A 12,170-nucleotide genomic window follows, 5' to 3' on the forward strand; every position below is an offset into this window, starting at 1 on the left:
CATCAGATTTAGGGCTCGTGCACACAAATGTATTTTCCTTCCGTGCCCGTTCAGGTTTTTTTGCGGACTGTATGTGGAACCATTCATTTAAATTGGTCCCCCCCCCCCCCCCCCCAAAAATAACGGAAGTTATTTTGTGTGCATTCCGTTTCCGTATGTTCGTATTTCCGTTCCGCAAAAAAAATAGAACACGTCCTATTGTCTGCATTACGGACAGGGATAATACTGTTCTATTAGGGGCCAGCAGTTCCGTTCTTCAAAATACAGAATGCACATGGACATCATTCGTATTTTTTGCGGACCGCAAAATACGGTTGTGTGCATGAGCCCTTATGATGCTGTTTTTCGTAAGTGTTCATTTCAATAAACTTTATTTATGGTGAAGCTGATGACAACTTTAAGTCAGAAAACAACGCTGTTCCACTATAAGTGCAAGAATAAATAATAACAAAAAAAGCCATTCTGTAACTGTTGTAATGTTACATTTTTCCCTCTTTTTTTCATGTGTAAAACTTTATTTAAAAGAAAAACTGTGAAATGAGAAGTCAAATATCTTCTTTGTAAACATCTCGGCTATGGAGTAGCACTTTAGCAATAAAATCTGATACCGATGTAATGTGTTCGGGTATATTTCTCCAATTCTGTTAACCAGGGTAAGTATACCGAAGCCTTCCTCCTGTAATGAGTATGCTTCTTAAAAGGGTTGTCCAGTTGCAAGAGGAAACCTCAGAGGATCGACCTGTAATAAAGAATAGATGACAGATCCCACTCCAGTTCTCCTGGCTAGGCTGTGTTTTACTGGCTTCAGCGGTGACAACACATGACTGCTGCAGCCAACCACTAGCTTCTTCAGTGCACCACCAGTGATTGACTCCAGTGGTTAGCTGTTGTCAACGTGTGGTCACTTCTGCAGCCAAGAAAACAGAGACCAGCTGGGAGAACTGGAGAAGCGGAGCAGGAGCTGCCATGTATCTTTATTACAGCTTAATCGCCCGAGTTGTCAGGTTTCCTCTTAGAACTTTTACATGTTACTTAAATGCAGAGTAACCATGTGATAGCTCAGAGCATAATGGGGAGGTTGTTGGGTAGCACCAAATATCTTTACATCGGGTAGATAGTTCCATTTTTCTTACACGGGGTTCCCAATTCTTTGGTTTTCTGTCATTCTTAAAAAATTGGAAAACCAAGTATAAAATATATTGTCAAAATTCCTTGCTGGTCACCAACAACTACTGACCAATGGCTGCTGACTTTCATAATGCCCATTCTCCAATGGCATGTAATGTCCCATGTGAAAAGCATCCAGATAAGGATCCATTCACACGTCCACAAAATGGGTCCGCATCCGTTCCACAATTTTGAGGAACGAGTGCAGACCCATTCATTTTCAATGGGGCCGGAATGTGCTATCCGCATTTGCAGATCCGCACTTCAGCATCTGTGCTTCCGTTTCCGCAAAAAAAAATAGAACATGTCCTATTCTTGTCCGCAATTGCGGACAAGATTAGGCATTTTCTATTATAGTGCCGGCAATGTGCGGTCCGCAAATCGCGGAATGCACATTGCCAGTGTCCGTGTTTTGCCGATCCGCACATCAGTTATTTCGATCAGTTATTGTGAGCCAAAATCAGGTGCGGGTCAAAAAAACAGAATAGGTGCAAATGAAATCATTACATCTGATCTCTGAGGAGGCTGGTTTTGGTTTTGGATCACAATAACTGATGGAAATAACTGACCAAATAACTGAACTGTGAACTTAGCCTAAATGCAAAGCCATGTGATGCGGATACTTCACTGTGACCAGTTGTTTCAGGAGACAGGAAGGGAACTGCAAAGAATTTGGAGTGAGGATAATACAGCTTAGTGTGTGTGTGTGTGTGTGTGTGTGTGTATGTGTGTATATATATATATATATATATATATTTAGTACAGACCAAAAGTTTGGACACACCTTCTCATTCAAAGAGTTTTCTTTATTTTCATACTATGAAGGCATCAAAACTATGAATTAAAATTGCTGAACGGATGCGGACCCATTTTCGGACGTGTGAATGGAACCTAAAAGTTGTAATGCGATTAGGCTGAGCCAGCCCTACCAAGTATTGTGCCTACTGATGACCGATGCCCTTTAATAAAGCTGGCAAGCCATTTGATTTCACTTTATTGTAAAGATTTCAGCTATATGAACATTCAGAGATAAAAGGGCTACAGAGTAAGATTTCACATTGAACCGAACTGAGCAGCTTGCAGTATGTGAGCACATGCAGGTGGTAGATGACAAATGGGGCACATTTTTTCATTAAAGATTTTATTTCAAATCGTTTTTTATTAAATATCAGCTTTTTTTTTATTTTCAAAATAAAACAAACCATAAGGAACAGAGTGCTTCTCAGTATTGAAGCGAGAGTGGTTCCATGACGTTAACTTGGTCAGGAAGAAAAGCCATTACACAAAAACAGTAAGTGTGAGTGACCTACATCAGCCCCTGTTAGGGATAGATAGGGAGGGGGACAGCATACCTCCAGTACTAAAAGGCCAATCACATGTCCTCCAGGTCCAGAAACAAGGACCTGTGTCTCCTCCAAAAATATAAAAAGAACAAAGGATGTAAAGTAAAAGGTGCAATGTCACTCTGCAAAATTGTGCAATATTGGAATAGTGAGTATGGTAAATGGTCCCAAAAGTGTCATTAACTTTGAAGTAAAAAACACAAACCTGTCTTGGTGGTGGTATGGGGCCCATGACCCTTATTGCCTAGGGTCCAGATGATGATCAGCTCGCCCATGCTGTTAATTATTTTACATAAAAGTTGTAATAAAGGCTAACGTTCCAACTGCATTTATAACACAAGTCTTAACAGCGCTGGCAAGAACTCTTGTATCGTGGATCCCGCCATCTATACGGTTTGTGACTTTCTCCATCTGTATTACCGTCCAGTTGGCATAATTTTCTACTCTTGTATAGACTCCAGGATAATGGGCTTTAGCACAGCCAATGCCAAAGCTTGTGATTCCTAACTGGTAGAAGCTTGATCTCTCTGCTATATAACAGACAAAGGGTCCTCCGCTATCTCCCTAGAACATGATGGTACAGTATGTTATTAAATATCCAAGACACTTCATATATGTGCAAGTAACCATCCACAGTATTGCTGGGCATACACATTTAATAGGTGTTGGCTGAATGTTTGGGTGACGGCTATCTCTCCTCTTCCCATACACGTTTGTGTATGTTATGGGAGAGCGGAAAAAGCCGCTGCCAGACACTTCAGGCGGTGGTTTATCTCACTAGAGAATAAAAGGATCAAGTATCTCCAAGAGTTGTGAGCTCACCGCACACAGTGTGTTGGCCGAAGTACCTGCTGTTCTTGGCGGGTTCAGCCTGCTGAAAAACTGTGGTGTCCTCTACTTAGCTGGGAGCAGGGCTAGCAGTTGGCCCAGCTCTCTGTGCCTGCGCTGATGCTCCTACATGCAGGCTCGGGCTCCTTTACTGCCTCCTGCTGCAAGTGCGGGCAGCAGGTATGTTAACTGTTGTATATGCCCTGTGTGGGCGCTTCCTTCCCTTCTGGCACGGTTGCAGCTATGTAGTCTCTGCCATCCTCCTTCCAGCTCCGAGCGGAGCTTGCTCTCCGGCTCAGAGTCCTGTACTGTTTGTTAATGTGTGCATGGGCATGTCTCCAACTTTTGGGCAAGCGCATGCCCTCGGTCTTCCCCAGCCTATGGGTGGTCTGCAATGTGCATTTAAAGGTGTCCCTTGTTGTCTCCATGACACCATATCCTGAGACTGACTTTCTCTGATTGGACAGGAAAAACAGGTTTAAATCCCACCCCTCCCCTCAATCACCAGTGTTTTTCCTCTCCTACCAGGAGAGGTGCATGGAGGCTCTTTGGGCCCCCATGTTAATCATAATGCAGACCGAGGTCGGATCCGGAGTGTGGCTCTCCCTTCTTTTTTGGGGCCTGTGCGAAGATCCCCCTGCAGCTGTCCAGGTGGATTACATGCAGAGGGGAAGGAAGATGGTCCTGTGGCCTTTTATCTTTCCTGTGACCTGCGTCGCCCGGAGATGACGTCCGGCTACGCCCCCAGCGTCTGACGTCACGTGCTAGCGGCCGGAGGGAGCGTCACGTGCCAGCGGCCGGAGGGTTACAGATGTGTGCCCTCATCATGCCGGGCTCTGGAGCCGAGCCTGCAACAAATCCAAAAGATGTAAGTAGCCTGGTATCGGGCTCATGGTGTATCACCCCTATACCCTGGTTAGCTGATCCTTCTCTCCCTTATACTTTTCAGGGAGAAAAGGATTCTGCTTCAGCATCTAAAAAGACAAGAAAATGTGGAATATGTTATAAGCGTTTACCCAGTACAGGAGCTAAACCCTTATATAAAGAATGTACTTCTAATGTGGTAAAAGCTGAATCCTCTAGTTTCCTGAAAGATATCAGGACATTAGTTAAAGAAGTTCAGTCCGTACTAGCTTCTTGGGATTCAGCCCCCCCCCCCCTAAAAACCTTCAAATAATCCGTGATAGTCGCAATTCGGTGTCTGACTCAGATTCTGATGTTTTGGAAGGCTTGGACTTTGAAGCATATGAAAAAACATGCATCTTCAAGATAATGAATATAAATGTTTCTTATTTAATCCAGATGACATTGATGAGCTTATAAAAGCTATTAGGCACCTCCATCTGTATTGTGGCTCTAAGTCTGTGCAAGAAGAGATATTTGGGGGTTGGGGGAAAAAAGTCTGCATTCTCAGTTCCAGATAATATTTAAAAATAAAGTCAGAATGGGAAAAGCCAGATAAAGGATCTTTCATTCCTAGGGGGTATCAAGAGGCGTTATCCTTTTAACGATGAGAATTGCGCCGATTGGGAATCCATTCCCAGAGTGGACGCACTTGTGGCAAAGGCAGCAAAACATACCTGTCATTTGAAGAGTCAGCGCAACTAAAAGACGCCATAGATAGAAAAACCTGGGAGCCTACGGCAGCTCTTAAGCCAGGGGTAGCTTCTACTTGTGTAGCTAGAACCCCTAATCTGTGGCTGGAGCAATTGGAGATTCATCTAACCAATAAAACTCCAAGAGATCAGATTATAGAGAGCATTCTGTTACTAAAAATGGCAACTGGTTTCTTAGCAGATGCTGCTTGCGTAAAACTTTCAGCACGCACTGCAGTTTTATCTAACACAGCCAGACGGGTTTTATTGCTCAAGGCACGGGAAGGGGATATATTACATCCAAAAACAAGCTCATTTCCCTTCCCTTTCACGGCCAATACGTTTTAGACCAGATCTAGACAAGATCTTAGCCACCAATAGGAAGAAAGGCTTTCGAGAAGAGAGATCTAAATCAAAAAGACAGAATTTTCGTGGCCGTCAGTACCAAACGGAACAAAGGAAAGCTAAGAGAAAAACGGGGAGGTGGAGTTGTGCAAAAGGGGGGTAGGGGAAAAAAAATTTCCTTTTCAACCATAAGGCCCCTTGCAGACGAGCGTGTCTGGATGCGTCCCGGTGCATTGCGGCAAACCCGCGCGAGTAGGTACGCAATTGCAGTCAGTTTTGACTGCGATTGCGTTCCGATGTTCAGTTTTTATCGCGCGGGTGCAATGTGTTTTGCACATGCGTGATAAAAAACCGACTGTGGTACCCAGACCCGAACTTCTTCACAGAAGTTCAGGTTTGGGTTAGTTGTAGTGTAGATTGTATTATTTCCCCTTATAACATGGTTATAAGGGAAAATAATAGCATTCTGAATACAGAATGCATAGTACAGAAGGGCTGGAGGGGTTAAAAAATTTTTTAACTCCCCTTAATCCACTTGTTCGCGCAGCCGGCATCTCTTCTGTCTTCTTTTGTGAGGAATAGGACCTTTTGATGATGTCACTACGCTCATCACATGGTCAGTCACATGATCCATCACCATGGTGATGGATCATGTGACGGACCATGTGATGAATGTAGTGACGTCATCAAAGGTCCTATTCCTTACAAAAGAAGACAGAAGAGATGTCGGTTGCGCGAACAAGTGGATTAAGAACAGCAGTAAAATTAATAAAAAGGAGAGCGGTAATGGCCTCAATCGATTTGAGGGATGTTTATTACCATATCCTGATACACAAAGCATCAATGTAATTCCTAAGATTTGCAATCCAGACGAGGGGTCACATTCAGCATTATCTATTTGTGTGTCACCCTTTTGGAATTTCTTCAGCGCCAAGAATCTTTACCAAGATCATGGCGGTGGTGGTAGCAGCACTAAGACAAGAAGCAATCGGTGTCCTCCAGTATATGGATGATCTTTTAGTGATAGCAGACAGCAAAGGTCTATTAGAAAACCATTTACAGATCGTTCTAAACCACCTCCAATCGTTAGGGTGGATCATCAATTGGGAGAAAACAAACCTTTACCCAAGCAGCCGGAAAATGTTTCTAGGGATATCTTTGGATTCCGTTTCTCAGAGAGCATTCCTTTCATCCCTCAAAATAGGAAAATTGCAAAACCAGATACGAGAATTGAAAAAGAGATTGTGCTCTATCAGGACAGCAATGAAGATTCTAGGAGGTCTCTCATCATGTATCCCGGCAGAAGCTTGGGCTCAATTTCATTTAAGACCACTTCAGAAACTCATTCTATCCAGGTGGAACAGGTCATAAGTGACCCTAGACCAACAGATTTTTCTAGACGGAAATGTAAAAAACTCTCTAAAGTGGTGGCTCATAGACAGCAACCTAAAGAAGGGATCATACTGGAACCAGGAACGACCCCTCGTAATCACGAAACCTACCAGGGCAAACAGGAAACCTACCAGGGCAAATGGCCAAACCTCATAAGACCACAATCCTCCAAACTTCAGCGAACTAGAAGCAATTTGGGAAGCTCTGAAGAAAACATCACATTTATCGAAAGACAATCATGTTCTAATTTATTCGGACAATTCAAGAGCAGTATCCTTCATTCAGCAACAGGAAGGGATGAGACACCATCTGCTTCAAAGTTTAGCAAACCAAATATTTTCTTGGGCGGAACAAAATATAATCTCTATCTCGGCAGTTCACCTAAAGAGATCTTTAAATATAAAAGCAGATTACCTGAGCTGTCATGTTCTGGACCCGGGGAATGGACATTATGCCCAGAAGCATTTCAGCTGATAATAGAAAAGTGAGGCAAGCCATCAATAGATATTTTTGCCTCCCAGAAAAATCATCAAATAAATCAGTTTTTCTCTCCCAACCGCGGTGGATGCCTTCAATCAGGACTGGACATCTCGCCTAGTTTACGCATTCCTGCCCATTCCCCTAATTCCCAAGTCCTTCAGAAGTTTCAGAGAGAAAGATGTACCTTGATTTTGGTAGCACCCTTCTGTCCCAAGAGGAGCTGGTTTGCACTACTAAAGTCGCTCAGCATAGAACCCCCCCCCCCCCCTTTTATATTACCTCTGAGATCGGTTATATCAGGGTCCCATTCTCCACCCAAATTTGAAAATCCTAAAGATGTCGAATCCATCCTCTTAAAATTGGGGTTATCTAATAAGGTGGTTTCCATCTTACTCCTTAGCAGTAAACAGAATACAAATAAGGCGTATTTTAAAGTCTTGAGGAAATTCGCCTCTTGGTGTGGAAATTCGATCAGATCCTATATTTTCTTCAGGACAGATTAGACCTGGGGATTTCTCCTAATACCCTTTAGGGTTCAGGTTTCAGCAGTGGGGGCTTTATACAATACTAGTCTGGCAGAGTTTCCCTGGATAGCCAGGTTCCTGAAAGCAGCAGACAGGCTTAGACCAACAATCAGGAATATGATAGCCCCTTGGAACCTTTATACAGTTTTGTCAGGGTTAACTTCTGGCACCTTTGAACCATTAGAATATATTTCCATAAAATGACTCACCTTAAAAAAACATTTTTCTAGTATTTATAACATCAGCGAGAGGAGTCTGTGAACTCCAGGCCTTGTCTATTCAAAATCCTTTCCTTAGTATTTTTCAGGACAAATTAGTATTTAAGTTAGATCCCAGTTTTTTGCCAAACTTTCCATAGATCGCAAGATATAGTAGTACCCTCATTTTGTGCCAACCCCAAAAATGATCAAGAGGCTATTTTTCATACCTTAGACATCAGACGAGCAGTACTAAGGTATCTAGAAGCGACAAAGGATTGGAGAATTAACAAGAATCTTTTTGTCCAATTTTGCGGGCCAAATCAAGATAAAAGAGTGGCGAAAAGTTCTATTTCCCACTGGATAAGAACAGCTATTTCAGAAGCCTATAAATTGGAAGGGAAGGAAGCCCCTTCTTCACTTAGAGCACACTCTACAAGATGAATTGCTGCTTCTTGGGCTGAAAGATCGTCAGCTTCTCTACAACAGATTTGTAGGGTGGCAACCTGGAAAAGAATACATACCTTTACCAAGCATTACAAGCTAGACATTTTTTCTAGCAAAGACATGGCCTTTGGACGTTAAGTCCTTTGTGCTATTGTCCCCCCCTAATATATTCTTTGTTATTTCTCAGGATGTAGTGCCATGGAGACGACTAGGGAAATGAGTATTACACTCACCGGTAATCCGGTTTCCTGGAAGTCTCCATGACACCACATACTTCCCACCCATTTATTTTAGTACATAGATTGATTTTTATTTTTTGTTACTTATTGTCCCTTTATCCTGGTTATGTTTAAAATACACTGGTGATGGAGGGGAGGGTTGGGATTTAAACCTCTGTGTTTTTCCTGTCCTATCAAAGGAAGTCAGTCTCAGGATGTGGTGTCATGGAGACTTACCGGTAATCCGGTTTCCGGGAAGTGTAATACTCATTTAAAGTTGTCTCCGTCAAATATGAGGCGCCTGAGCAATTTTTCCTATCTAGTCTAGCTTTCTGTTTAAGCTAAGGTGTTCTACTGTTTCTTGTCAAACTGTCTACTGAACTTTGCCTGATTGTCGCCTGCCTTCATACCCTGCCTACGCTGGGTGTATTGTGTCACCTTGAGGCCAGTGGGTCCACACTCAGGTTCCAATTCCCCTCTGAGGTAGCACCTGGTACACCCCTCGGGAAAGTCTCTCCTCAGATCAGAGGTATCGCATGAAGAACGAGGGGTGCGCTCAGACATCGCCCTCAGAGAGAGTCGGACTTGTGGGACAGCGGGTTCTCACCCGCTGGTCATAACAGCAGTGTACAATTCTTCAGCTTCTGAATAAAAGCAAAAGAAAATCTCATTCACTGACCGCAAACAGGGAAAACCTTTCACCTACACAGTGATTAATAGGGTATTCCCAACTTTCACATTTGTGGCAGATCCCCAAAATACCACAAATGCCTGTGAAGAATGGGGGGCATTTTAAAGAGGAGAATGAATGGGGAGTGGTGTACTGATGACACAGAAACAGTCAAACAACTATTCTTCCCATGGATGTGGTGCAAGCAATGGCCATGCCAGGCAGGTTGGGGGACCCGCATACTCCACATAAATGGGACTAGGGTTGTTGCGGGTATCGAAATTTTGATACCCAATCGATACTTTTGTCCCGGTATCGATACGATACCGGGATTTCCATTTTTTCAATACTGGGCTGCGCTGCTGCGCGGTCTAGTATCTCTGAACATGAGCGCGCTGCTGTCAGCGCGCTCATGTTCCCTCAGCGCAGGGGAGAAGGAAGCAGTCTCTCCCTCCCCCCTGTGCTGCCACTGCCACCAATGAACGGAGAGAGGGGCGGGCGCACTGATTTTAATACTGGGGGGGGTTGAGAGGGGCCGGGCGCACTGTGCCACCAATGATTTTAATAAGGGGGAAGGGGCGCACGGCGCCACCAATGATAATTAGCCCTTAATACAGGAGGCGGGTACTGGCAGGTCAGCGGCAGTTAACCCCTCAGGTGCCGCTCTGTGTAGGAAAAGTCGTATCATTGGTGGCGCAGTGCTCTCTCCGTTCATTGGTGGTAGCGGCAGTGGCAGCACAGGGGGAGGGACAGCCCAGGAATAATGGTAAGTGCTGGGACATCTCTGGGCGCCGCTCTGTGTAGCCTAATACTGAAAGTCTGGACCCAGGAAAAGTAGTCTTTAACACATAATACAGGAGGCGGGTGCCAGCAGCAGAATCGCATTGCCGGCACCCGGCCTCTGACAGGGAGCTGCGATCAGCGGCAGTTAACCCCTCAGGTGCGGCACCTGAGGGGTTTACTGCCGCTGATCTGCCAGTACCCGCCTCCTGTATTAAGGGCTAATTATCATTGGTGGCGCAGTGCGCCCCTTTCCCCCCCACCCCCCCCCCCCATTAAAATTATTGGTGGCACAGTGTGCCGGCCCCTCTCAACCCCCCCAGTATTAAAATCATTGGTGGCAGTGGCCACAGGGTCCTCTCCCCTCCCCCTCATTGGTGTCAGTGGCAGCTTCTGATCGGAGCCCCAGCAGTGTAATCCTGGGGCTCCGATCGGTTATCATGGCAGCCTGGACGCTACTGAAGCCCTGGCTGCCATGGTAACATCCCTGATGCTGTGTGCACAGAGCAGCAGGGAGAGTGTGAGGTCCTATTCACCCTGATAGAGATCTATCAGAGTGAATAGGACAAGGGATGAAAAAAATCCCAGGTTCTAGCCCCTAAAGGGGGGAAATAGTTATTAAATAAAAAGTGTAAAAAAAAAAATAATGTAAAAAACCCCCCACCAAAAGTATGAATCACCCCTTTACCCAATTTCACATATAAAATGTATAAATAATAAATAAACATATTACATATCGCCACGTCAGAAAAGTCCAAACTATTAAAATATTTAAAAAAATCTATGCAGTGAACGCCGGAACAGAAAAAAATTTGTAAAAACTGTGCGATTCGCCATTTTTTAAAATGCGGAATGCACGTGCCTTTTTTGGTTTATTTTTTTCGCGTGGTATCTAGTATCGCAATACTTTTTCATGGTATCGAAACCGAATCAAAAATTTGGTATCGCAACAACTCTAAATGGGACGTGCATCTATCTGATATTTATGGCATTTTCTGTGATCCATTTTATTTTTCTTACTGGTCCACAACATAAAATGTGAACTTCGTATTTTAGACTTTGTTCACACTTAAAACAAACACTAGACGACTCTCCTAAATCAAAGAAGGGAGAAAAAAAATAATATATATATATTATATAGAGAGCTTGAAATATAGTAATAAAGAGCAGGTGCTCTAAGCATATATTTCTAAAAAATATTTTTATACTAAAATAATTTTTTTATAAATATATCATTTTAAACACAAATAAATCAAACATTCCCCAGAAGAAAAAAAGAAATAAACATAATACACTAATCCAGTTAATATATAAACTGCAGGCCCTGCAGTTATAAATAATGTGGATCCACACTATAAATTTTAAAATAGCAGAGGAGCTATTTGGAACTATCACACATCATTGTACATCATAGGCTACTTTCACACTAGCGTTTTTTGAGGATCCGTCATGGATCAGCAAAAACGCTTCCGTTACAATAATACAACCACATGCATCCGTCATGAACGGATCTGGTTGTATTATGTCTTCTATAGTCATGACGGATCCGTCTTGAACACCATTGAAAGTCAATGGGGGACGGATCCGTTTTCTATTGTGCCAGATTGTGTCAGAGAAAACGGATCCATCCCCATTGACTTAAATTGTGTGCCAGGACGGATCCGTTTGGCTCCGCTTCAGCGGCAGCGTTTTGGGTGTCCACCTCCAGAGCGGAATAGAGACTAAACGGAGGCAACCTGATGCATTCTGAGTGGATCCTTTTCCATTCAGAATGCATTAGGGCAAAACTGATCCATTTTGAACCGTTTTTGCGCCTGAACGGATCTCACAAACGAGATGCCAAAACGCAAGTGTGAAAGTAGACATATTCTGTTCTAAATATAGCATTTTATGTTTACTCAGTTTTTATTAAGTATTTAAAATTATAACAATTATAACATATTAAGGCCATCTAGAACATGAACCATCCAGACTTAGGATCTCGCAGGATCCAAATTGCAGTATAACAGACACATACCAGGGCTGTTCATATTGCAAACAAACATGTATCCATGTGAATATATATGTTGAGTCAAACGTTTGTGGGTATCACACATTGATATCTGTAAAAGGTGTAAAAGTATAAACAAGGCTGACTTCTGTTCTCAGTGTTCTTTGAATCAACGCTTCTATACAGAAACTCAA

At 43.3% G+C, this 12,170-nt stretch overlaps 1 protein-coding gene across 1 annotated transcript in view; it reads right to left on the bottom strand.

Annotated features, from left to right (window-relative positions):
• The window catches only part of LOC120993939 (transmembrane protease serine 12-like), a 48,625-nt gene that overhangs the window by 499 nt on the left and 35,956 nt on the right, over positions 1 to 12,170 (bottom strand). The window contains exon 5 of the mRNA XM_040422400.1: positions 2,931 to 3,074. Coding sequence (XP_040278334.1) covers positions 2,931 to 3,074 — 144 coding nt within the window. The remainder of the gene's footprint in view (positions 1 to 2,930; positions 3,075 to 12,170) is intronic.

This window comes from Bufo bufo, chromosome 3 (assembly GCF_905171765.1).
Source record: "Bufo bufo chromosome 3, aBufBuf1.1, whole genome shotgun sequence".
Taxonomy (NCBI): domain Eukaryota; kingdom Metazoa; phylum Chordata; class Amphibia; order Anura; family Bufonidae; genus Bufo; species Bufo bufo.